This window comes from Macaca fascicularis, chromosome 14 (genome assembly GCF_037993035.2).
Source record: "Macaca fascicularis isolate 582-1 chromosome 14, T2T-MFA8v1.1".
NCBI classification, from domain to species: domain Eukaryota; kingdom Metazoa; phylum Chordata; class Mammalia; order Primates; family Cercopithecidae; genus Macaca; species Macaca fascicularis.
The window spans coordinates 94,125,438-94,150,366 of NC_088388.1; the positions used below are offsets into that span (position 1 = coordinate 94,125,438).

Sequence of the window (24,929 nt, forward strand, 5' to 3'; positions counted from 1 at the left end):
CAGCTGTTCTCACAGGAGGCAGAGCTTAGACGCTAATGCAAGTGATAGGGAATGGCTATAAATACAGATGAAACTTCGCTTGCTCACCCACCGCTCACCTCCTGATGTGTGGATCACTACTGGTCCATGGCCCTGGGGTTGGGGACCCCTGCTATAGAGCTTCAGGTAACCTGCCCTAAGATGCTCTGTCATGCAGAGACTCAAGTAGCCCCAGCCTCCCAATGTTCCCTTTACCTTCCATGGAAGATGATGTTTGTTTATCCCTGTAACCTGGTTGTCTCTCAAGGCTGAGGTCCTGTTCCTCTCCTGCCTCTGCCTAAAGACTTCTTAAACAAGAGGCCTCTTGCTGCAGTCTCCTCTTGCTTATACCCAGTCACTTCCACCAGCTGTCTTCTTTCCTGAGCCCTCTGTCACTACTGGTCTCTAATCACCAAAGGCCTGGGCCTTAACTTCATCCTTCTCTTTCCTCTCTGCAGCAGGTGGCACACACTGTTGATCATCCCCTAGCCAAAGCTTTCTCCTCCCTTGACTTTTGGCATTACTCTGGACAACTGATTCTCCTTACAGCACCATTTTTGTCTCTCATTTGTTCCCTTATCCTGTTCTCTCACGGTGTCTGCTCTGTGGCTGTCAGCATTCCTCTCCTCATTCAGATGCTTGGGGCGCTACTGGCGTGTAGTTAGGAGCTTTGAAATTAGAGAAGCTGGGCTTAAGCCCTGGCTCTTCCACATACTTGTTTGATGACTTTGTACCTGCCATTCATCTGAGTTTCGGTTTTCCCATGACTAACATGGAGATGATAATGATGCCTACCTTGTAGGGTTATGTGAAGGGTAAATGGGATGCAACAATGTTTTTGAAATTTTCATCTGATCCCCTGCTACCCTTTCCAAGTAACCTGTCACTTTTCCTTACCCAATGTCCTGTTTTCACAGGCTGCTTGTTTCTGCCCTTAAGCCTTTGTGTAGAAATCTTGCTAAAGCTTTACTGACCTTTCTGTTTCACCAAATCTGTCAACATCTTGCACATCCTTTAAGTTCCACTTCAGGATTGTTTCCTCCAAGAGTCTTCCCTGACTGCACTCATTGTGCCCTTCCTTTCTCTGAAATTCCATTGTTGTTTTTCTTTCTAACATTTATTTAGCAGTTGATATAAACTGGGTTATGCTATTGTTTTTCTTTTGATTTTCTGTTTAAATTTGTATGTATCTGCCTTGTTTCCATAAATAGATGGTGACTTTATTGATGCAAACGCCCATTTTGAGGCATATGAAACAGTGATTAAGAACACTAGCTATGGGGCTGGACTTCCTAAGTTGGCACGTGGTCCCATCACATACTAACCGTGTGACCCTGGGCGAGTTACTGAAGCTTGTTTTTTTTAAATTTAATTATTTTGTGGTTACATAGTAGGTGTATATATTTATTGGGTATATAAGATATTTTGATATAGGCATGCAATGGTACGTAGTAGGTATATATATTTATGGGGTAATGAGATATTTTGATACAGGCACGGAATGTATAATAATCACATCATGGAAAATGGGGTTTCCATACCCTAAAGCATTTATCCTTTATGTTACCAACAATCCAGTTATACTCTTATAGTTATTTTAAAATATATAATTAAAGTGTTATGGACTATAGTCACCTTATTGTGCTATCAGATACTAGGTCTTATTGGTTATTCTTTCTTTCTATTTTTTTGTACCCATTAACCGTCTCCACCTCCCCCACAATCCCCACTATCTTTCCCAGTCTCTGGCAACCATCCTTCTGCTCTCTGACTCCATAAGTTCAATTGTTTTGATTTTTAGATCCCACAAATAAGTGAGAACATGCAATGTCTGTATTTCTGTGCCTGGCTTATTTCACTTAACGTAATGACCACCAGTTCCATCTATGTTGTTGCAAATGACAGGAACTCATTCTTTTTTATGGCTGAATAGTTCTTCATTGTGTATATGTATGTACCACATTTTCTTTATTCATCTGTTGATGGGCACTTAGGTTGCTTCAAAATCTTAGCTGTTGTGAACAGTGCTGTAACAAATATGGAAGTGCAGATATCGCTTTGATATACTGATTTTCTTTCTTTGGGGTATATACTCAGAAGTGGAATTGCTGCATCATATTGTCACTTTATTTTTAGTTTTTTGAGGGACCTCCAAACTGTTCTCCATAGTAGTTGTACTAATTTACTTTCCCACCAACAGTGTAAGAGGATTACTTTTTCTCTGCATCGTTACCAGCATTTGTTATTGCCTGTCTTTTGGATATAAGCCAGTTTAACCAGGGTGAGATGATATCTCATTGTAGTTTTGATTTGCATTTCTCTGATGGTCGATGATGTTGGGCACCTTCTCATATGCCTGTTTGCTATTTGTCTGTCTTCTTTTGAGAAATGTCTCTTCAAATCTTTTGCTCATTTTTTATTATGTTTGATTGATTGATTGATTAACTGATTGATTGATTTTGAGACAGGCTCTCACTCTGCTGTGCAGGCACAATCTTGGCTCACTGCAGCCTCTACCTCCTGGGCTCAAGTGATCTTCTTACCTCAGCTTCCTGAGTAGCTGGGACTACAGGTGCACACAACCATGCCTAGCTAATTTTTTATAGAGATAAGTTCCACTATGTTGCCCAGGCTGATTGCCCATTTTTTAAATTGGATTATTACATTTTTTTTCCTATGGAGTTGTTTGAACTTCTTATATATGCTGGTTATTAATCCCTTGTCATATGGGTAGTTTGCAAATATTTTATCCCATTCTGTGGGTTGTCTCTTCACTTTATTGTTTCCTTTCCTGTGTAGAAGCTTTTTAAACTTGCTGTGATCCATTTGTCCATTTTTGTTATGGATATCTGTACTTATGGGATATTACTCAAGAAATTTTTGCCCGGAGCAGTGTCCCAGAGCGTTTGCCCCATGTTTTCTTGTAGTTTCATAGTTTGAGGTCTTAGATTTAAGTCATTCATTTTGATTTGACTTTTGTATATGGTGAGAGATAGGGATCTGCTTTTATTCTTCTGCATATGAATATTCAGTTTTCCCAGCCCCATTTATTGAAGAGACTGTATTTTCCCTAGTGTGTGTTGTTGGCACCTTAGTCAAAAATGAGTTCACTGTAGGTGTGTGGATTTGTTTCTGGGTTATTTATTCTGTTCCATTGGTTGATGTGTCTGTTTTTATACCAGTAACATGCTGTTTAGGTTACTATAGCTCTGTAGTATAATTTGAAGTCAGGTAATATGATTCCTCCAGTTTTGTTCATTTTACTTAGGATAGCTTTGGCTATTCTGGGTCTTTTGTGGCTACATATGGATTTTAGGATTGTTTCTTCTGTTTCTGTGAAGAATGTCATTGGTATTTTGATAGGGATTGCACTGAATCTGTAGATTGCTTTGGGTAGTATAGACATTTGAACAATACTGATTCTTCTATGAACATGGAATATTTTTCCTTTTTTCTGTGTGTCCTCTTTGATTTCTTTCATTAGTGTTTTACATTTTTCATTATACAGATCTTTTACTTCTTTGGTTCAGTTAAATCCTAGGTATTTACTTTGATTTGTGGCTATTTTAAATGGAATTACTTTTCTATTCCTTTTTCTGATTATTCACTGTTGGCATATAGAAATGCGACTAAGTTTTTGTAGTCGATTTTGGGTCCTGCAACTTAACTGAATTTGTTTATCAGTTCTACTAGGTTTTTTGTGGAGTCTTTAGGTTTTTAATATAAGGTTATATCATCTGCAAACAAGGATAATTTGACGTCTTCCTTTCCAATTCGAATGTCCTTTCTTTCTTTCTCTTCTCTGATTGCTTTAGCTAGGACTTCTTAGCTGTGTTGCATAATGATGGTGAAAGTGGGCATCCTTGCCATGTTTCATATCTTACAGGAAAGACTTTCAGTTTTTCCCCATTCAATATGATCCTAGCTGTGGGTCTCTTATATATGTGTTTAATTTTGTTGAGGTATGTTCCTTCTATCCCCACTTTTTTGAGGGGTTTCATCATGAAGGGATGTTGACTTTTATCAAATGCTTTTGCATCATCAGTGGAGATGATACTAAGGTTTTTGTCCTTCATTCTGTCGATATGATGTGTCACATTGATTGATTTATGTGTGTTGAACCATCCTTGCATCTCAGGAATAAATCCCAATTGGTCATGATGAATGATCTTTTTAATGTATTATTGAATTTGGCTTGCTAATATTTTGTTGAGGATTTTTGCATCAATATTCATCAGAGATATTGGCCCCTGGTTTTCTTTTTGATGTGTCTTTGTCTGGTTTTGGTATCAGAGTAATACTGACCTCATAGAATGAGTTTGGAAGTATTCCCTTCTTCTCTGTTTTTTGGAATAGTTTGAGTAGGATTGGTATTAGTTCTTCTTTAAATGCCTGGTAGAATTCAGCAGTGAAGTCATTAGGTCTCAGGATTTTCTTTACTGGGAGACTTTTTATTACAGCTTCGATCTCATTACTTGTTATTAGTTTGTTCAGGTTTTGGATTTCTTCCTTGTTCCATTTTGGTTGGTTGTATGTGCCTAGGAATTTGTCCATTTCTTCCACATTTTCCAATTTATTGGCATACAGTTGCTCATAGTAGCCACTTATAGTAGATACTTTAAATTTCTGTAGTATCAGTTGTAATGTCTCCTTTTCCATCTCTGATTTTCTTTATTTGGGTCTTCTCTCTTTTTCTCTTAGTTGCTCTGGCTAAAGGTTTGTCAGTTTTGTTTAACTTTTAAAAATATTAACTTTTTGTTTCATTGATCTTTTGTATTGTTTTCTACATTTCAATTTCATTTATTTCTGCTCTGATCTTTATTATTTATTTTCTTCTGCTAATTTTGGGCTTGGCTTGCTCTTGCCTGTCTAATTCTTTAAGATGCAACATTAGGCTGTTTATTTGACATTTTTCTATTTTTCTGTTGTAGGTGCTTATACCTATAAACTTCCCTCTTAGTACTGCTTTTGCTGTATCCCATAGGTTTTGTTATGTTGTGTTTCCATTATTATTTGTTTCAAGAAATTTTTCAACTTCCTTCTTAATTTTGTCATTGACCCACTGGTCATTCAGGAGCATACTGTTTAATTTCCATGTATTTGTATAGTTCCCAAAATTCCTCTTGTTATTGATTTCTGTTTCATTGTGTTCAGAGAAGATGCTTGTTATTATTTCAGTTTTTAAAATGTTTTTAGCTATGTTTTGTGACCTAACATATGGTGTATCATTAAGAATGATTCATATGCTGAGGTAAATAATAGGATTAAATACCTATTAGATCCATTTATAATGCAGATTAAGTCTGATGTTTCCTTGTCTTTGATTTTCTCTCTAGAAAATCTGTCCAATGCTGAAAGTGGTGTGTAGAAATCTTTAGCTATTGTCGTATTGAGGTGCATCTCTCTCTTTAGCTCTAATAGTATTTGCATTATAGGCGGGACGCAGTGGCTCATGCCTGTAATCCCAGCACTTCGGGAGGCTGAGGCAGGCAGATCACTGCAGGTCAGGAGTTCCAGACCAGCCTGGTTGACATGGCAAAAACCTGTCTCTACCAAAAGTACAAAAATTAGCGAAGTGTGGTGGCACGTGCCTGTAATCCCAGCTACTTGGGAGGCTGAGGCAGGAGAATCACTTGAACCCGAGAGGCTGAGGTTGCAATAAGCTGAGATTGCACCGCTGTACTCCAGCCTGGGCAACAGAGCGAGACCCTGTCTCAAAAAAAAAAAAAAAAAAAAGTTTGCGCTGTATATCTGGGTGCTCCAATGTTGGTTGCCTATATATTTAAAATTTTTATATCCTCTCACTGAATTGACCCCTTTATCGTATATAATAACCTTCTTTGTCTCTTCTTATAGTATTTGTCCTGAAATCTATGTTGTCTGGTATAAGTATAGTGACTCCTGCTCTCTTTCGATTTCTATTTACGTGGAATATCTTTTTCCATGCTTTATTAGCATGGAAAAGACACAGACTATGTGTGTCTTTATGGGTGAAGCATGTTTCTAGTAGGTAACTGATCAATGGGTTTTGTTTTTTCATCCATTCTGCCCATTTGTGTCTTTTGATTGGATAATTTAGTCCATTTACATTCAATGTTATTATTGATAAGTAAGGACTTACCCTTGCCATTTTGTTGTTTTCTGGTTGTCTTGTGGTCATCTCTTTCTTCTTTCCTTTCTTCCTGTCTTCCTTTTAGTGAAAGTGATTTTCTCTGGGGATATGTTTTATTTTCTTACTTTTTATTTTTTGTGTATCTGTTGTATATTTTTTGATTTGAGGTTACCATGAGGCTTGCAAATACTATCATTATTTTAGGCTGATAAAAATTTAATGCTGTTTGCATAAGCAAACAGATAAACATGGAAAAAGAAAACTAATAAAACCCTACACCTTAAGTTCATTCCCCTACTTTTTCACTTTTTGTTGTTTCTGTTTATATGTTATTGTACTGTCTGTGTCCTAGAAAGTTGTTGTAGTTACAATTTTTGATTGGTTAATCATTTAGTTTTTCTACTTAAGATAAGAGTAGTTTACACACCACAGTTCCAATGTTAACAATATTCTGTGCAGTTACTATTACCAGTGAGTTTTGCACCTTCACATGATTACTTATTGCTCATTAACATCCTTTTCTTTCTGATTGAAGTACTCCCTCTGGCATTTCTTGCAGAACTGGCCTGGTGTTGATAAAATCTCTCAGCTTTTGTTTGTCTGGGAAAGTCGTTATTTCTTCTTAATGTATGAAGGTAATTTTACTGATGTACTACTCTAGGGTAATAGTTTCTTTCTTTCAGCACTCTAAATATGGAATGCCACTCTTCCCTGGCCTATAAGGTTTCCACTGATGAAAAGTCTGTTAACAGGCATATTGGAGCTCCATTGTATTTTATGTTTCTTTTCTCTTGCTGCTTTTAGGATTCTTTCTTTATCGTTGACCTTTGGAAGTTTGGATTAAATCTCTTGGCCTTCTTTGAGTTAAATCTGCTTAATGTTCCATAACCTTCTTGTACTTGGATATTGATATCTTTCTCTAGGTTTGGGAAGTTCTCTGTTATTATCCCTTTGAATAAACTCTCTACTTCTATCTCTTGCTCTACGTCCTCTTTAAGGCCAGGAATTCTTAGATTTGCCCCATTGAGGCTATTTTCTAGATCTTGTAGGTGTGCTTCATTTTTTAAATTTTTTCTTTTGTCTCTTGTGACTATGTATTTTCAAATAGCCTGTCTTTAAGTTCACTAATTTTCTTCTGTTTGATCAGTTCTGCTATTAAAAAGCTCTGATGCATTCTTCAGTATGTCAGTTGCATTTTTCAGCTCCAGAATTCCTGCTTAATTCTTTTTAATGATTTCAATCTCATTTTTAAATTTATCTGATAGAACTCTGAATTCCTTCCCTGTGTTATCATGAATTTTTTTGAGTTTCCTCAACACATCTATTTTGAATTTTGTCTGAAAAGTCACATATCTCTGTTTCTTCAGGATTGGTCCCTGGTTCTTTATTTAGTTTATTTGATGAGGTGATGTTTTCCTGGATGGTCTTGATACTTGTAGATGTTTGCCTGTGTCTGGGCATTGAAGAGTTAGGTATTTATTGTAGTCTTCTCAGACTGGGCTTGCTTGTACCCATCCTTCTTGGAAGGCTTTCTAGAGACATGAAAGGACTTGCGTGTTGTGATCTATGCAGCATCTGCTTTAGGCGGCATCCCAAGCCCAGTAACACTGTGGTTCTTGCAGACTCATAGCGGTACCACTTTGACGGTCTTGGGATAAGATCAGAAAGAATTCTCTGGGTTACCAGGCAGAGTCTTTTGTTCTCTTCTCTTATTTTTCTCTCAAACAGACAGAGTCTCTCTCTCTGGTCTGAGCCAGTTGGATTTGGGGATGGAGTGACACAAGCACCCCTGTGGCCGCCACCACTAAGACTGTGCTGGGCCAGACCTGAAGCCAGCACAGTACTTGGTTCACCCACAGCCTGCTGTAACCACTCCCTGGCTACTGCCTATGTTTGCTCAAGGACATTGGGCTCCACAATTAGCAGGTGGCAAATCCAGCCAGGCCTGTGTCATTTCATTCAGGGCAGTGAGTTCCCCCAGGCCCTGGGCATGTCCAGAGGTGCCATCTGGGAGCCAGGGACTAGAGTCAAAAACCTTAGAAGTCTACCTGGTATTCTAGTCTACTGCAGCTGAGCTGGCATTCCAGCCACAAAAATGCAGTCCTTCTCACTCTTCCCTCCGCTTTCCAAAGGCAGAGGAGCCTTACCCTGTGGGCTCTGACACTGCCACCACAGTCTTTCGGGGAGTACTGCCAGAATACCACTGCCAGTGTTCCCTCACAGTCTCTTAAGTCAGCTTGTAGCAAATGTTGCTTGGCCTGGGACTTAACCTTTGAGGGCAGTGGGCTCCCCTCTGACCCAGGGCAGGTCCAGAAATGCCATCTAAGAGCCCACTTGATGCCCTCTGTGGCTGAGCTGATACCCGAGGTGCATGGTAGAGTCCTCTTTACTTTTTCCTCCACTTTTCTTGGGCAGAAGAAGTGTCTCCCTGTGGCCGTCACAGCTGGTATTGCGCTGAATCTCACCTGAAGCCAGCAAGTCTCAGGGTCTCATCTAAGGCCCGTGACATGCTTACCTAGGTATTGCTGCTGATTATTAAGGGCCCCAAAGCTCTTCAGTTAGCAGGTGATGAATCCTGCCAGGACTAGGTCCTTCACTTCAAGACAACAGGTTTTCTTCTGGCCCAGTGTGTCTAGAAATGTCATCCAGGGGCTAGGGCCTAGAAAGGTGGCCTCACAACTCGGACCAGTGCTCTATCCTGCTACGGCTGAGCTGGTATCCAAAATGCAAGACAAAGCTCTTTCCACTCTTCTCTCTCCACTTCTCAAGCAAAAGGAAGAGGTCTCTTTTGGAGCTGTAAACTGTGCAACCTGGGGTTAGGGGAGGGGTGATGCCAGCACTCCCTCAGTCGCCTTGACTGGTGTCTCAGTGGATCACATGCCCCCTAGATCACTGGTTCTGGGCCCAGTTCAGCACTAGGACTCACCTAGGAGTTGCAGTCCCTGTGGCCTAGACTGCCTTTCAAGTTTATTTAAGGCCCACAGCACTTTAGCCCACAGTGGCGAGGCTTGTGGAAAGTCAAGTGCCAGCCACGGGGATTGGCAGCTTTTCTCTGGCTAGGGCTGGTTTAATGCTGTCCCTCCGTGGGCAGGCATCGGCTGAGTTTGGTCCAGTTTTGCTTCCTGCTATGTAACAAGGGCAGCGCTGAGTTCAGTGCCTCACAGTTGCTGTACTCCCCTCTCCCTAGTGCATAGAATTGCTCTCTGCACCATGCCAGTGCTGCTGTGGGATGCTGGAGGGGTGGTGGTGATTCAAGATTGTTTTTCCTATGTCTTTAGTGCCTCTTTTAGTGATATGAAGTTAAGACCAGGTACTGTGAGTGCTTACCTGATTTTTGGTTCTTATGAAGGTAATTTTTTGTGTAGATAGTTGTTAAATTGGTGTCCTTATGGGGGAATGATCAGTGGAGCCTTCTATTCTGTCATCTTGCTGTGCTCCCTCTTCATTTTCTTCTTCAGTGACTGAATCTCAATGTGCCTCAGTTTCCTCACATGTCTTGTATGTGGTAGTAATAATACATAGTTGTTGCAAGTTTAAATGAGAGGATAGTTAGCTCAGCCCCTTTCTGATGTATTAATAATACATGTGGAGCTCATAGAAGAATGTTTGGCATACAGTGCTTAATACATGATGGTGGTTGTTGTTATTTTCAGTTTCAATGCTTCCTCCTGCAGTGCCAGTCATCGGTAATATAGGCTTAACAAATATTGTTGAATGGGTGAATGTTTCCCTTCCAAAACTCTTCAATTTTTCATTGTTTTCCTTACATGCATATTATCATAAAAATTCAGTTTCGCCTCATTTAATTCTGAAACAAACAAACCAACCAACCACCTATGGATTTAAATAGGTTTTACTGTCTGATATAAGGAAATAGACCAATTCTTTGAGATACATTTTTTTCTTGATACTAGATTTCAAAAGGAATTTATTATAAGATTATTTATGGGGCAGGAGGCTAGTAGAGCGAGGACAGCTCATTTTTCTAAAACCTACTTAACATGTTGAGATTAGAAAGAAATTTTTCCATTAAATACAGGAACTGTATCAAATTACATTGACAGTCCAGGGGGATTAGGACAGCTGGGAGGTGGAAAAGACAGAGCTTTGTGTGTTCCCCTATATCTAGAGATTCCAGTGGGATACTAAAGAGGAAGATCAGTGGTGTGTGCAAATGGGCAGGTATAATTCAGAAATTGCCATCTGAAATAACCTCTTACATCATAGGTTTATTTTTGTCTTTAGGGAGCAGTGTTGTCAGTAATTTACTATAATTGCAATAACCAGATCATTAAACCATGTCTGTAGAGAGCATGGAAAAATACAGCTGCCCTTTAAGTGACAATGTATCAAAGAATACACTAAGACTATTTTAATCAAATAGTATTACTATTGTTCTTTTTCTTTTTTTTTCTTTTTCTTTTTTTCATTTTTTGAGTCCTGCTCTGTCATCCAGGCTGGAGTACAATGGCGTGATCTCAGCTACTGCAACCTCCACCTCCCTGAGTTCAAGCCATTCTCGTGCCTCAGCCTCCCAAGTAACTGGGACTATAGGCACATGCCACCATGCCTGGGTTTTTTTTGTTTGTTTGCTTTGCGCTTTTTTTTTTTTTTTGTATTTTTAGTAGAAACAGGATTTCACCATGTTGACCAGGCTGGTCTTGAACTCTTGACCTAAAGTGACCAAGTTCCAACCACTCAGCCTCCCAAAGTGCTGGGTTTATAGGCGCAAGCCACAATGCCTGGCCTATTACTATTTTTAATACAGTTTCCTATAGATGAAGTGGGCATTTAAGTTACACATGCGTGTGTGTGCACGTGCGCGCGCACACACACACACACACACTCACACACTTTGGCATCCCTTCAGAAAATGAGAGCCTACCAAGACATACTTAGTTGTTTTGGAGAGTTAAGTGAGCATGGTAGTGATGGGGGCTAGTATACTGATTTTATTTAGATTTTTCAGATGATTCTTCAACAAAAGCTATTAAAACATGAGTCATCTTTGGATCAGAAGAAAGTTTGTCATTGGTTAAAAAGCTGGTCTTAAATAAGGAGATAGCATAGTGGGCTCATGGGCATTTTCCTCAGTGGAAATCAGTTAGCATGGTATTAAATGGTCCTAGGGGCAGGGCGCTGTGGCTCACGCCTGTAATCCCAGCACTTTGGGAGGCCGAGGTGGGCAGACCACTTGAGGTCAGGAGTTCGAGACCAGCCTGGCCAACATGGTGAAACCCCATCTCTACTAAAAATACAAAAATTAGCTAGGTGTGATGGCACATGCCTGTAATCCCAGCTACTCCGGAGGCTAAGGAAGGAGAATTGCTTGAACCTGGGAGGCGGAGGTTGCAGTGAGTCAATATCAGGCCACTGCACTCCAGCCTGAGTGACAGAGCAAGACTCCGTCTCAAATAAAAATAAAAATAAAAGGTCCTAGGATTTAATATATTTTTATAAATGATATGTTAAAGTGACTTCATAATGTAATGTCCAGGTTTTTTGACAATTCCAAGTTGCAAAAGATAAAATTGATGGAAATGAATTTCAGGGAGATAGAAATACTTGCATGAACAGACAAAAGAGCCGTGGGTAATAGTTAATACAAAGGAATTAGTAAGGAAACAGAATCAGATTGTTTACAAAGTGGCCAATGTGATTTAGGAAAGGCTGAGAGTCCCTGTAGCCTATTGTTAGAGAGAGGCTTCAGCCTATATAGTTCTTGTTACCATCAGTAAAAGTGTTGAAAAATACTGTCCTACTCATACCAAACATTGATTCAGGAGGTGGTATAAATAAAAAAAAATAATAAATTTAAGCAAAGCAGATACATGTTGGGATGATAAATCTATAATGAGTTATAAAAGGAAATAAGGCTTGCTTTAGGATAAACGTTTTAAACCTGAGACAATGGAGAAAACATCTGGTCAACTGAACAGATGTGGAATTCCTTTCCTCACACCGCAAACACATAGAATATTAGATAAAATGTATCATTTTTCTGACTGGGCATGGTGGTTCCATATTTGCTCTGCTTTCTCCATGTGAAAACCCTGAACTGAGAAAATAACTCAGAAGCTGGCCCCAATTCATAGAATTCTGTAGGGGCCTGGCAGGGGCAACTTCGAAAGCAATCCTATTGGGTTTTGGTTGTTTTGGTTTTTTTTTTGACAAAATACCATGGACCTCTCATGAGATAAACTCATCAGCAGAAATTGCGAAGTACTTAGCTATACACACTCCTTGAAGTCAACCAGTAGAAGCAACAAAATAAACTGAAAAACCAAATAGAGAAATCTTAAAGGAACTTTAAAAATCAATGTCTAAACTATTAAAAGATAAAAAAGGATCTCCCAAGAGAAAAAAAAAAAAGGAGAATTTGAAATAAAACAATAGAAATGCTAGGAAAGAAATCATTGAAATGGAAAAAGCTCCATTCCTGCTACTAATTATTGGAATACTGGAAAATTTTCTTCATCATTCTGTGTCTTGGTTTCCCTATCTGTAAAATAAAATAAAAATGCTTCCATATAATGCTATATTGAAAGCATTAAATTGGTAGTTCAAAAAATATTAGTCTCCAATCCATCTCCCCATCACTATATAGGTATAGTAGTAGCCAGATATTCTGTCTCAGTTTTAAACACTATGTTCTATCTTGTCATCAAACCATAGAACCAGGTTTGGAGTTCATAAGAATATAGTAAACATGAATATGAAGTTCTGAAGAAAGCAGGGGAAGGGGAGGGAAGATGTGCCCAAAGCTGCCTGTATTTCTGGAGCATATGTTTTAGTTACTTTGCCTTGGAAGGCCTAGGGCAGTAGGGTGCACAGGACCCAGTATAGAATTGGGCCATGGCCTTCCCAGCCACCTTGGTTCCATCCTGGCTTATTTCCCATGTAAGTGTATGGGAAATTTCCCTGTGGAGTTGGGCAGAAAAGGCCTTACCTGGTTGTCAGGTGCAAAGCTGTGGCTGAAATCTGAAGCCCCGTGAACTCAAGTGATCTAAGAGGATGCTGAAACACCCAGCTTAGTCTCCTCTGATCGCAGCACTGGAAGACCATGCATAGCAGTTGGGGAGTGAATCAACCCCCATAGTCTTTTATAAGTCCATTGTAAGTCCTGGTTTTTGCTTAGCAACGGGACACTTTGTCTCTAACACATGCAGGCACATTCTCTCTCACACATGCAGGCACATTCTCTCTCATTTACTTCTCTCTTATTTGCTTCCCTTTTTCATCCTCTCCTGTTCTCCTTCTGCCTCTTTCTTTTGCCTCCTCCCCTTCCTCATCCAAGTCCCTCTTCTCTGCTCATTTTTTAGGCCTTCATCAACCCCTGTAGGCACGTTTCACCCTTGGGTGGCTCTTGGGCTAAAGACACTCCAGCATGCTCCCACAATGCTCTGCCACAGGGTTATCAATTCAAAAACAATCTTTAGTTTCCCTAGAAGGAATGAAGGCACTGCACCAGGTTAAATGCATACAAAATGCCCCAGTAACCATGGAGAAAGGTGCATCAACCCCGACCTTACACCCAAGTCTTCGTAGATCTTGGCTCTGCTATATCCTGGTCTTATGATTAAAAAATGAGGCTGATGTTTCCTTGGGATGTATCTTTCAGATATAAGAGAGCAGAGACAGCAGCTTAACCAAGTGAATGAGCTTCTTATCTCTATCCTACAAGGGATGTGGTAGCAGTGAAGAGCACCCAGGATCATTGCTCCTTCTAAGAATGGGGGAAGGCATGGAGTTGAATGAGTAGGGTCAGCCGATAGATTACTCCATTAGGTTTCAGCAAATATACCAAGTTGTTTATCCATTGCCCTCAATACCCCTACGCATACCTGCAAGAGAGTGTCTTCATTTGCCATTGCAGAGCCAGAGAGATGCACAGTTGGACTGCCCTCAGACTAGAGGTACAACACAATTCCTATGGCTTTGACTCCCCTCGGGGTTTATTTTATGTTTAGTGAGTAGCACCAATTTTAGAGAATCAGTTACCAATAATTTACTCATTTTAATTAGGTTTGTATTTTTGTATTTCCTTTTGAAAGTAACACATATTATGGGTTGATGTGGGTAGGGAGGTACGAGGAGAGGAACAAGAAAATAGAGGAAAAAATATGACTTGCATCCCCAGGAATCAAACGACCATGTTGACATGTCGTATGTTTATTTTCAAAATGTTTCCTTACATACTTGAAGGCTTTAAAAAAGTGATTATTTAATTTTATATCCTGCCCTTTCTTTTCAACGTTATAGCATATATTTTCTCATCATTACGAACCGCTTTATAATTGTAAGTGCTTTTTAATGATTGTTTTTGAGATGGGGGTGTCACTCCCTTACTCAGCTTGGAGTGCAGTTGTGCAGTCTCTGCTCACTGCATCCTCTACTTCCCAGGCTCAAGTGATTCTGCCACCTCAGCCTCCTGAGTAGCTGGGACCACAGGTGTGTACCACCATGCCCAGCTAATTTTTTGAATTTTTTTTTTTTTATAGAAGTGGGGTTTCGCCATGTTGCCCAGGTTGGTCTCAAATGCCCGAGTTTAGGTGATCCACCTGCCTAGGCCTCTCAAAGTGCTGGGGTTACAGGCTTGAACCACCATGCCTGGCCATAATGGTTTTTAATGAGTTTTTTCTTTGATGGATATAACATAATGTTATTTACGAAACCTTTCCCTGTTTTTGAAAATGTGGGATGGTTCCACTTGCTATTATAAATACTGCCGCCTCAGGGCATAAAGATTAACAAGAATGCCTTGAGATTCTATTATGCGTCAGGCCTTGGGCTGGGTTCTGGGGGAATATACCTGGTTCCTGATGTCAAGAATTTACAAGTTAGTTTGGGGGATAATGACATAATCCTAAATTAATCCTAAGCACTTTCCTTTTGTCTTTTCAGATAAGATCAAAATAATCATAAATAATATTGAATTTTTTGTAAAAGAAAGCAGAACCAAGAAAGGATGTATATATTGATTGCGATTGATATATAGCACATGTCTAGATTGACCAAGACAGAAAATGAATTGTTAATCATAGCAAATATTGGGGAGTTTAAGTTCAAGCAGCAACTGGTCTAATTTGAATTTTAGTTTTACCTGATAAATATCCAGTAACCAACACCAGACTGTACATTTCCCCCATGTAATTTAAATGCGCTGATTAGAGTTGATTGTTTTTCATAAATCCGAAAATGTATAAACATTCATTAGGAACATGTGCCTTCAATTGCAACCAACATTGGCGGCTGATTAACTGAGTTGCAGTTCTAACTTTATTGGCCTGTTGAGATCTACTCCCCCCTTGTTTTTTTTTTTTTATAATTACTTTGAAGTTCATGGAAAAGTATTCCAAAAGAGAATTATGAAGTTCATGAAACTACAATATTTTTTGTTTGTTTGTTTTGAGACAGAGGCTTGCTCTGTTGCCCAGGCTGGAGTTAAAATAGTGCAATCTCGGCTCACTGCAACCTCTGCCTCCCTGGTTCAAGTGATTCTCCTGCCTCAGCCTCCTGAGTAGCTGGGATTACAGGCACCCATCACCACATCCAGCTAATTTTTGTATTTTTAGTAGAGATGGGGTTTCACCATGTTGGCCAGGCTTGTCTCAAACTCCTGACCTCAGGTGATCCACCTGCTTCAGCCTCCTGAAGTGCTAGGATTACAAGCATGAGCCACCGCACCTGGCCCCAGACTACAACAGATTTTAAAAAGAACATTACGATGGTGGGTGTGTGTGTGAGTGAAGGGGTGTTACTGTAGAGCAGGGTGGGGTAAACACAGGTAATAGACTAGGAAACAGCCTATCTGAAAGATGCTTTGAAACACCAGGATTTTGATATATTAGAATGAAGTGTGCATGTGCCAGAGAACCAAGTCCTTCCAAACTCAAGCATTTGAAGTAATAGACCAGTGGGGACTTCTCCAGAGTCTGGGCAGGATGATTCTAGTGCTGCCTCTGTGCTGTAAGCAGGGATACATCTCACCACTTGTTTTCTTCTTTCAGATCGATGACCCCAACAGCAATCTTGAGGAGGCGATTAATGAGGCAGAGGCCATCACCTCTGTGAACAGCCTGGGAAGCAAGCAAGCCTTGAATACAGATTACCTTGATTCTGATTACCAAAGAGGACAGCTATACCCGTTCTCCCTTAGCAGTGATCTCCAGGTGGCCACATTTACTCTCACAAATTCAGCCCCAATGACTCAGTCCTTCCAGGAACGGTGGTACGTGAATCTCCACAGCCTAATGGACCGGGCTCTGACCCCACAGTGTGGCAGTGGGGAAGACCTATATATCCTCACAGGCACAGTGCCCTCAGACTACAGAGTTAAAGACAAAGTGGCAGTCCCTGAGTTTGTTTGGCTGGCGGCCTGTTGTGCTGTCCCTGGAGGTGGCTGGGCCATGGGCTTTGTCAAGCACACCCGGGACAGTGACATCATAGAAGATGTGATGGTAAAAGATCTTCAGAAACTGCTTCCATTTAACCCTCAGCTGTTTCAGAACAACTGTGGTGAGACTGAGCAAGACACAGAGAAAATGAAAAAAATCCTGGAAGTGGTTAACCAAGTCCAGGATGAAGAACGAATGGTGCAATCTCAAAAGACTTCTAGTCCCCCCTCTAGCACCAGGAGCAAGAAGTCTGCTCCGTTGCCTCCAGAGGCATCTGAGGGAAGTAGTAGCTTTTTGGGAAAACTCATGGGCTTCATTGCTACCCCATTCATCAAGCTTTTTCAATTAATTTATTACCTTGTGGTAGCAATCCTGAAGAACATTGTCTATCTCCTGTGGTGTGTTACCAAGCAGGTGATTAATGGCATAGAAAGTTGTCTTTACCGCCTGGGGTCAGCCACCATCTCATACTTCGTGGCCATTGGGGAAGAGTTGGTGAGCATTCCCTGGAAGGTGCTGAAGGTTGTGGCCAAAGTCATCAGGGCTATTCTCCGGATCCTTTGTTGTCTGCTGAAGGCCATTTGCCGAGTTCTGAGCATCCCTATCCGTGTCCTTGTGGATGTGGCCACTTTCCCTGTGTATACCATGGGCGCTATTCCAATTGTATGCAAGGACATTGCACTGGGCCTTGGTGGCACTGTCTCACTGCTCTTTGACACTGCTTTTGGTACCCTGGGTGGCCTATTTCAGGTTGTTTTTAGTGTCTGCAAGCGGATTGGCTACAAGGTTACTTTTGACAATTCTGGGGAGTTATAAACTCAAAAAACTAATAGTATCCAGTCACCGTGAATTTGAAAGCTGGAATATTTTGTCTTTACAATGGGTTTCTGTTCACTGTCAGTTATCATTATATTTTGGCCTTTGGTGGGGATGTCTGCTTGTTTTTGCAAAAGAAGATGGCAGAATTTAGACTTGACAGAGGAGAAATGCTCAGGGTGAGATTAGGTGTAGTAATCTGCTGTTTACCTCCAGTTATGTGTGCAAACTCCCAAGCCACTAATAACTTCAGTTATGCACTCTGACATAGATGACCACCTGAAACGCACTGGTATTTATTTCTGATGATTAAAAATTACAAGAGAGGGAAGAATTAGAAAAAGAACAACTTTAAACCAAAAGTGTCTGAGAAAAGGACAAAGGGAGCTTGTTCTTCCCATTGCTTTTTGTGATTTAAGGCAAAACAGATAAAAAAAAATTCTGCAGCCAATTTCTCAGCATTTGCTTATCTTTCTCCCCAATTTAACTGACCTTGGTGGAATGCAGATAATGCCTCTCTGTTGAAATGACCTTGTGGGGATGTAGAATTTTCTGTATCTCTTAGCTTTTCTTGGCTCTCGAGGATATGTACAGTTTTCATTTTCTCCAAAGTTGAATTTTGCTACATTTTTCTTTTAGGTGATTATAAGCACTTTTAAAAAAATCATTTTTAGGTAATGGTAAGCATTTTATGCCGAACGTGGCGTAACAGAGTTTGAATTGAAGGGCAAAGGGTTTTTTTTTTTTTTGCACCTTGAATAGTATAATACAGTCCTCTCAGATGAAAAGAAGAGAAGAGAAGGTGGACAGCCCTGCTGTTAGTAGGTGCTGCAGATCCAAGGACATCTTTTGCCCAGCTTGGATTAACTTGACGTGTCTCCCTGCCTGACAAGGTTGAACTGAAAGATCCATATGTTAAGCTAACATGAAAATTCATATTCTGCAACATACTAGATTTTTCTAATGCATTGAGTAAGTACCTAGTACAGTAAAAATACTCTGACTTATGTCCCTAAATGGTTGTTTTGGTACAACTATATAGAAAAGAGCCACAAAATAAAGATAAAAATTATTCTGGCCATCTCTGAAAAAAATATATAAAATATTTAAGAATAATTATATCTTAGGAAATTATTTTTATAGTGTGTTTGAGGCTACAAACATAACTCCCCCATTAATACAAGTGAAATGTGAGAGCTCATTCTCAAAATTTTTTTGATCAAGCACTTGTCATTTTAAATCTTGCACTAAAAAATGTAACAAGAGGGACCAAACTTTGCTTCCCACAATCGGGGTGGAATCATCTGGATTTTTCTGAATGTTTTAAAGAATTGCTGAGAGGTAGGAAACAGCCAAGTATGAAATACTGATCTTAGAGCTACAGCCCAGGATCAATCAGAAAGTTATATGCAAAAGTTCGGGGTCCCAACAAGGAGAGAACATGTCAGCCATTTGCATGGGGTCGATGAATGAGAAACATGAGCTTAGCAAGAGTTACATTTTGCAGAAAAATAGCAGAGTCACACCCAGAGTAGAACAGCAGCCAGCAAGCTGCCATCCTGATCGATTTGTGGTGCAAGGTTAGGGAGTATGGGCACCACATGAGTCCATGCTAGGGAGATATGCACCAGGCTTATCTAAGAAACTTAAAGCAGTATTTTACCAACACTTGTCTTAGGGAGCATAAAGTTTGGATGTCCCTTTATTTCAGCAGTGTGAAGGTAAAGGGTGAGGGTTTGACTTGATACTGATTGGTCAAGAATCCTGCTGGATAAAGAAAAGGAATTTTAGAAGTGACCAGAGGGACAGTCCAGCCAAACTATTATTTGATAAGGAACCTAAGGCCCCTTAGTTTCATGGCTAACTGAGAGCAGATTAGGAGCCAACGTTGTTTGCACATGTCCCATCACACCTGGGGTGTCAGACATGGGAAGTTCGTGCTTTTATTCAGCTGCCTCCCTGGACCATGGCAAGATTTCCTCATCCATCAAACAGACTCCAGGCCCTGACTAATCAGTTGGATTTGGCTTGTGTGATGAAAACAATTAGCCGTCCACGTACAACATTATGCTTACTGCATCCCAGGGAAACTTAATTCCCTCCTAGCACATATTTGCATACTGAAAGGCCCGAAAAGGGCATCCGTGGCAGCTTGAGCCCCTTAGCACCATGTAAGGAGCACAGCATCCAAACGGCTTCTTGAGAACCATTTGGGAATGTCTTCTTTTTCACATCCAATTGTTTAGTGTCTATTTATTCTTGCATGACCTGTTTTGAAATCTAAAAAGGGACAATAAAGCAAAAAGTATCAGTAAGGTTAGGTGGCTGAGACCCACTGCCCTGAGCTACTAGTGTGGCTGTGCCCATGGGTCTCTGGAACCATCTGCATTGGACCTGAAGCCACAGCAGGTGGCTGGACTGCTGCCCTGTTCCTAATGAGCTACGCTGGGCTTTCAGGTAGGGGCTGGGGTTGACGAACCCCAGCTCTGGCTTAAAGATCTTGCTGTGGCTCTGTTATGTTCTGAGGCCTTGGGATCAGCCTCTTCCTCATTATGGAGCTGATTTTCTAGTCTGTGGATCAGCTATGCCTTTGGACACTTCTCTTTTTCATTGTGCCTTTTGAATGTTGGCTTCTCACTCAGCATCAACCATTTCCATGTAAATGCAGACTAGGGAGTTGGGAGAAGGAACCAAAGTGCAGCACCCTGCATTTATTCAGTCATTTGTTCATCTGACAAACACGTATTTGGACATCAAGGTTGCAGAGATCAACAATGCATGGATTCCATCTTTGAGGAGTTCAAAGCCTAGTGGAGAGAACACATAATACAGTTGTACTTGTAACAAGTAAGTGCTGCAGTAAAGGTACTAATAGCATGTTCCTTGGAACAGACGAAGAGAAACCACAAAACCATGGAAATTAGGGAAGCCTTTATAGAGGGTGTGACAAAACTCAATTTGACATTTTCAAGCTATGTACAATGCTGTGCACCTTGCAGATGCTCAATAAAGTAATTATTGACAACTTTTTAGCAGTTCTGTAAAATATCTAAAAGGGGAGAATCCTAATGGTTGAAATGAGGCTTGGGGACTGTGAATTTTTGCCATTTTCTTCTTGATCCACATTAATTCAAGCAGCTTCCAGTCATATCTGACTTTTGTTCATTTCTTTAAATGTTTGCATCATACATGAGAAAACAGAGAGAAGTCTAGATCAGTGAAACAGGCCTTAGAACTATTTTTCAATGTTATTGCTCTGCAAAGTATTTGGGACAATAAGTGTTTTTGGTATCTTTCATAATTAAGCACCAAAGACTTACTGCTTCACTGAATCTGAATCACAGAGAAAATTATAGAACCACTTTTATTTGTTTGTTTATTCATTTGGAAACTCCCACAGTGAGAGAAATTACAAGCAGTCTCTGATGGGGGCTGGTCCTCTCTGTGGCCTTTAGTAGGGTGATCCTCTGGGGTGGAGGTGGCAGTAATTCTTGGCTGCCTTCCCAGGGTGGGCAGCATCTTGCCCAAGCTCACCACAAAATACGTGTTTTTTCAAATGTTACACTACCAGCAATGTAGTGTGGACTGCTTGCCTTTCATTAATGGGTTCTCAGTCTTCCCATTGTCTCTCTCTGTAGGTATTTCCCCCTAGGTCATGGATTGATGTCTAACAACACTACCCTCCAAGTCAATTTTTAAGCTTAAATTTCAACAAAGAAAGTGCTCATAACCACTTGTCATCCTCAATTATCCATGGTGAGGAGGTGGATGTAAGATGACTTCCGGAGGTCAGTACTTCCTTGTGGCTAAGAGCCCACACTGCAGAGTCAAAATGATGTAGGCACAAATCCTGGCTTCCCCACTTATTGTGTGATCTTCGGCAAGTTACTCACCTCGGCTTTCTCATCTATACAATTATGAGTACCTACCTCAGAGGGTTGCTATGAGCATTAAATGAGTTAATGAACATAAAGCATTCATCACTTACCATGCTTGGCACATGGTAAGTGCTCAGCAAATGTTAAATTGTTGTTGCCAGATCTGTGGTGGGCAATGATATTTACACTACTTGGACAAAATTGGCTTGATGGTGCCTTAGAGGTCAGGATGTCTCTAGAACAACGCTGTAAGAACCAGGATCAAAGTACGGTCTGGGAGTCAAAGTCATGAATGAAAATGAAACAAGCCAGAACCTCATCAGTGGTGTCCATGAATCTGAAGGTACAGGTGAGGGTTGGACCTGGAGTCTCAAAAGAGGAGGGTCAGAAAACTGAAACTCAGCATGTGTCCAGCACTATTTATTCAATTTTATTTCATAATCAAGCCTCCAAAATCCAAACGCGTTGTCAGCATCTGCTTTGAAGGTAAGCACTGCAGGTAGGATGAGGCAACCCAAAGATGGTATTGAGAAAGAGGCAGAGCCTCTTGGACGCTGTGCCTAGTGAGTGTGGGTTGGTGGGGGAAAGGCAGGTGATCATTCTGGTACAGGGCCTTGGGGTTAACTAGTTTTAGTTGCCCTATGATGCTTTTGGGGAAGTCTTCAAACCTTTGTGAGATTTAATTCCTTATCTGTAAAATGTTGGTAATAAAAATATCACCCCATAGGGCTTTTGTGAAGATCAAGTGAAATCAGCTTTGTAAACTATCAACTATCATAAAAATGTAAAGATTCATAATTATAAGTTTCCAAGGTTGGTCCTATTTCTTTAAAAATTGGTGCATACTTCCATTTTTTAAAAGGTGAGTAGATGTGAATAAAAATTAAAGTGGTTATTCAGAAAGCATAAATGGCTTAGTCAGAAATTGGGTTTGACAATAAATGTTGAACATTATGCCTTGGGAACTTAAGATCCTCAGAATGCTGCCTCATCCAACTTTAAGTCCTACTTTCTTAACACCCAATCAATCCCATTTTCAGTAGATTCCTCCACACACCTCATGTCCATTTGCTTTCCTCCTGTCTGGGTCGGCTGAATCATTGAAATGAGTAATAGGCACTGAAACGAAAGACACCGTATGAGTCTTGTAAAACCTGAAAAGAAACAAGTGTGAGACAGTGAACAGTCCTGGTGAGTCTCTGAGAACTGGCAGAAGCTGCCTAGACCGCCCCTGGCAGCCTGCACACTGAAGGCCAGCCCAGGCCTGCCACTGACATCTGTCCCTGAGAACATCAGACAGCAGCTTCTGGGCTTTAGTTTATTTAGGCTGTACCAAGTGTATGTTTCTCCAGCATACGTGCTGAGTTGGCATATCCAGATGTGTTATGTTTACTGCATTTAGAAGGAAACTTCCAGGGAGATTGAAGTCTCAGAAGTGAGGAAGAGGCAGACTTGTGTAAAAGGGAGAGTGCACCAGGAAAACAGGAGCCCTGCGTTTCCCTCCTCTGAGTTACTGTACATTTTCTGGATGTAATCATTGGTATATTTGCAAAACAAGAAGAGAGGGACCATCTCTAGGGTCTTCTCAAATTTCAGGCAACAAATCCTTGCTTTTCAACAAGTACTTTCATATATTTGGGTCACAGAGATTCTGATTGAGTTCTATCAACTTATCTCTCCTATATCTGAGAGTTACCAAAAGTCAGAGAAATTCCCTGCGACATTATCAGGAAGGACAGCGACTGATTGGTCCTAAAAACATCATTATTTTTTTTATTATCATCATCAGCATTTCTTCTCCCCAGGCTTGGAGAATTAATTAGCAGGGTTGCCTTTAGGTGGTGGCCAGCCTAAGAGTAAGAAATATTAGTAATGTTCCTGGCTCCTATTTAACTCCCTCAGTAGCCTGAAGTGTTGCCAGAAGTTTCACCACTTATCACTCTTCCTGTAGGCTAGGAAAACACAAATAATCTGAAAGAAGTTAACATTGCGTCAATGCTAGCAACTTAGGGTAAATGATTTTATGAAATCCTTCATACTAGCTGGGAACAGTTCTACACGCAAGTCATTGTTTTGATTGGTAAGAGGTGTGGTGGGAACACCATACTGAGAGTCAGGAGGTGCCTGTCTTAGACCAGCATCTTGTGGAACTGGAGCCTTACCCCAAGTGAGCCCTTTATTGTAAGGGCCGGAGACAAAGTGAAGGACCCTGTAAGATCTTAGAAATAAGGCCACAGAATTTCTCTCTAAATGTCTAATATTAGATCAGTCCATAATGGATCAAAGTAGAAATGTACACCTGAAAGAAACAACAAGGGTGTTGGGCCTATTGCACTCATAACCAGTGGTGTGCTGGTAAATGTTGAACCACCAGCTTTCTGTGTTTGCGGGGAGAGCACCCTGATTTGTAATGTTTGCCAGTTTCTGTAGTGTCAATATTTCCATCATGGCTGATGTCAAGCTGCCAATGTGACATCACTGAAAGCAGCATTGGGAAGGTAGGTACACAGCCTGTGCTCCTGAGCTGATGCAAGTCACTGGGAATGTCATCATTGGTACCACCCATACCACTACTTCATCATCCAATTGAGTGCATAAGATACACAGAAGGAATATTTCCAACAGAAAAGGAGTTGAACAGCTATAGTATGGCAGAGGAAGGAAAATCACTGAGACTGCCCTTTTGAGTACTATCCAGGAGAGAGGAAGGCTTGACAATCTGAACTTTACATATTTTGAAATCCAAAGGCTACCTCCCCAACCCTGTAAAATAAATTTATAAGGTTATTTTAGCTCAGTGCCATTAAAGAATAACTTATCTAATGCCTCATTTTCCATCCTGTTCCAGTCAAACAAGCTTCTGCTCATGGCCTGGCTTGCTTGCTTGCTTTCTTGTTTATTATTACACTTTAAGTTCTAGGGTACATGTGCACAACATGCAGGTTTGATACATAGGTATACATGTGTCATGTTGGTTTGCTTCACCCATCAACTCGTCATTTACTTTAGGTATTTCTCCCAATGCTATCCCTCCCCCAGCCCCCCACTCCCCCAACAGGCCCCAGGGTGTGATGTTCCCTGCCGTCTATCCAAGTGTTCTCATTGTTCAATTCCCACCTATGAGTGAGAACATGTGGTGTTTGGTTTTTTGTCCTTGTGATAGTTTGCTGAGAATGATGGTTTCCAGCTTCATCCATGTCCCTGCAAAGGACATGAACTCATCCTTTTTTATGACTGCATAGTATTCCGTGGTGTATATGTGCCACATTTTCTTAATCCAGCCTGTCATCGATGGACATTTGGGTTGGTTCCAAGTCTTTGCTGTTGTGACTAGCACTCATGACCTGGCTTTCTATGTTAGTTTGCCTCTATGGACCAAGTACACTGAACATACGGATTTCAAACTCTCTTGACAATGCTATACTAAAGCAACCTGAACAAGTGGTTTTTGATTATGTTTTGGCTTCCTGTGTAGCTTAAGAACATAATGTACATAAGATGATAATGGGAGTGCTGCAGTCTATATATCAGCTCTATTTTTAATATAAATTAATAAAATGCCATTGTAGTGTTGTCCTTAATCTCTTGTGTGTCCTAGCATGAATCCTTTTCTTAGAGCCTTATTGCTTCCAGAAGCTCAGCAGAGCCCACATCTGAGCTTTCAAATCTGGAAAATATTTCAGGTTGTGGTATTCAAATCAGCAGAGA

General features: G+C 40.6%; 1 protein-coding gene across 1 annotated transcript in view; it reads left to right on the forward strand.

Moving 5' to 3' along the window:
• ENDOD1 (endonuclease domain containing 1) overlaps positions 1-20,368 on the forward strand; it is a 42,308-nt gene extending 21,940 nt beyond the window's left edge. Inside the window, exon 2 of the mRNA XM_005579400.4 lies at positions 16,141-20,368. Coding sequence (XP_005579457.3) covers positions 16,141-17,343 — 1,203 coding nt within the window. The 3' untranslated portion in view covers positions 17,344-20,368. The remainder of the gene's footprint in view (positions 1-16,140) is intronic.
• Positions 20,369-24,929: the final 4,561 nt, after the last annotated feature.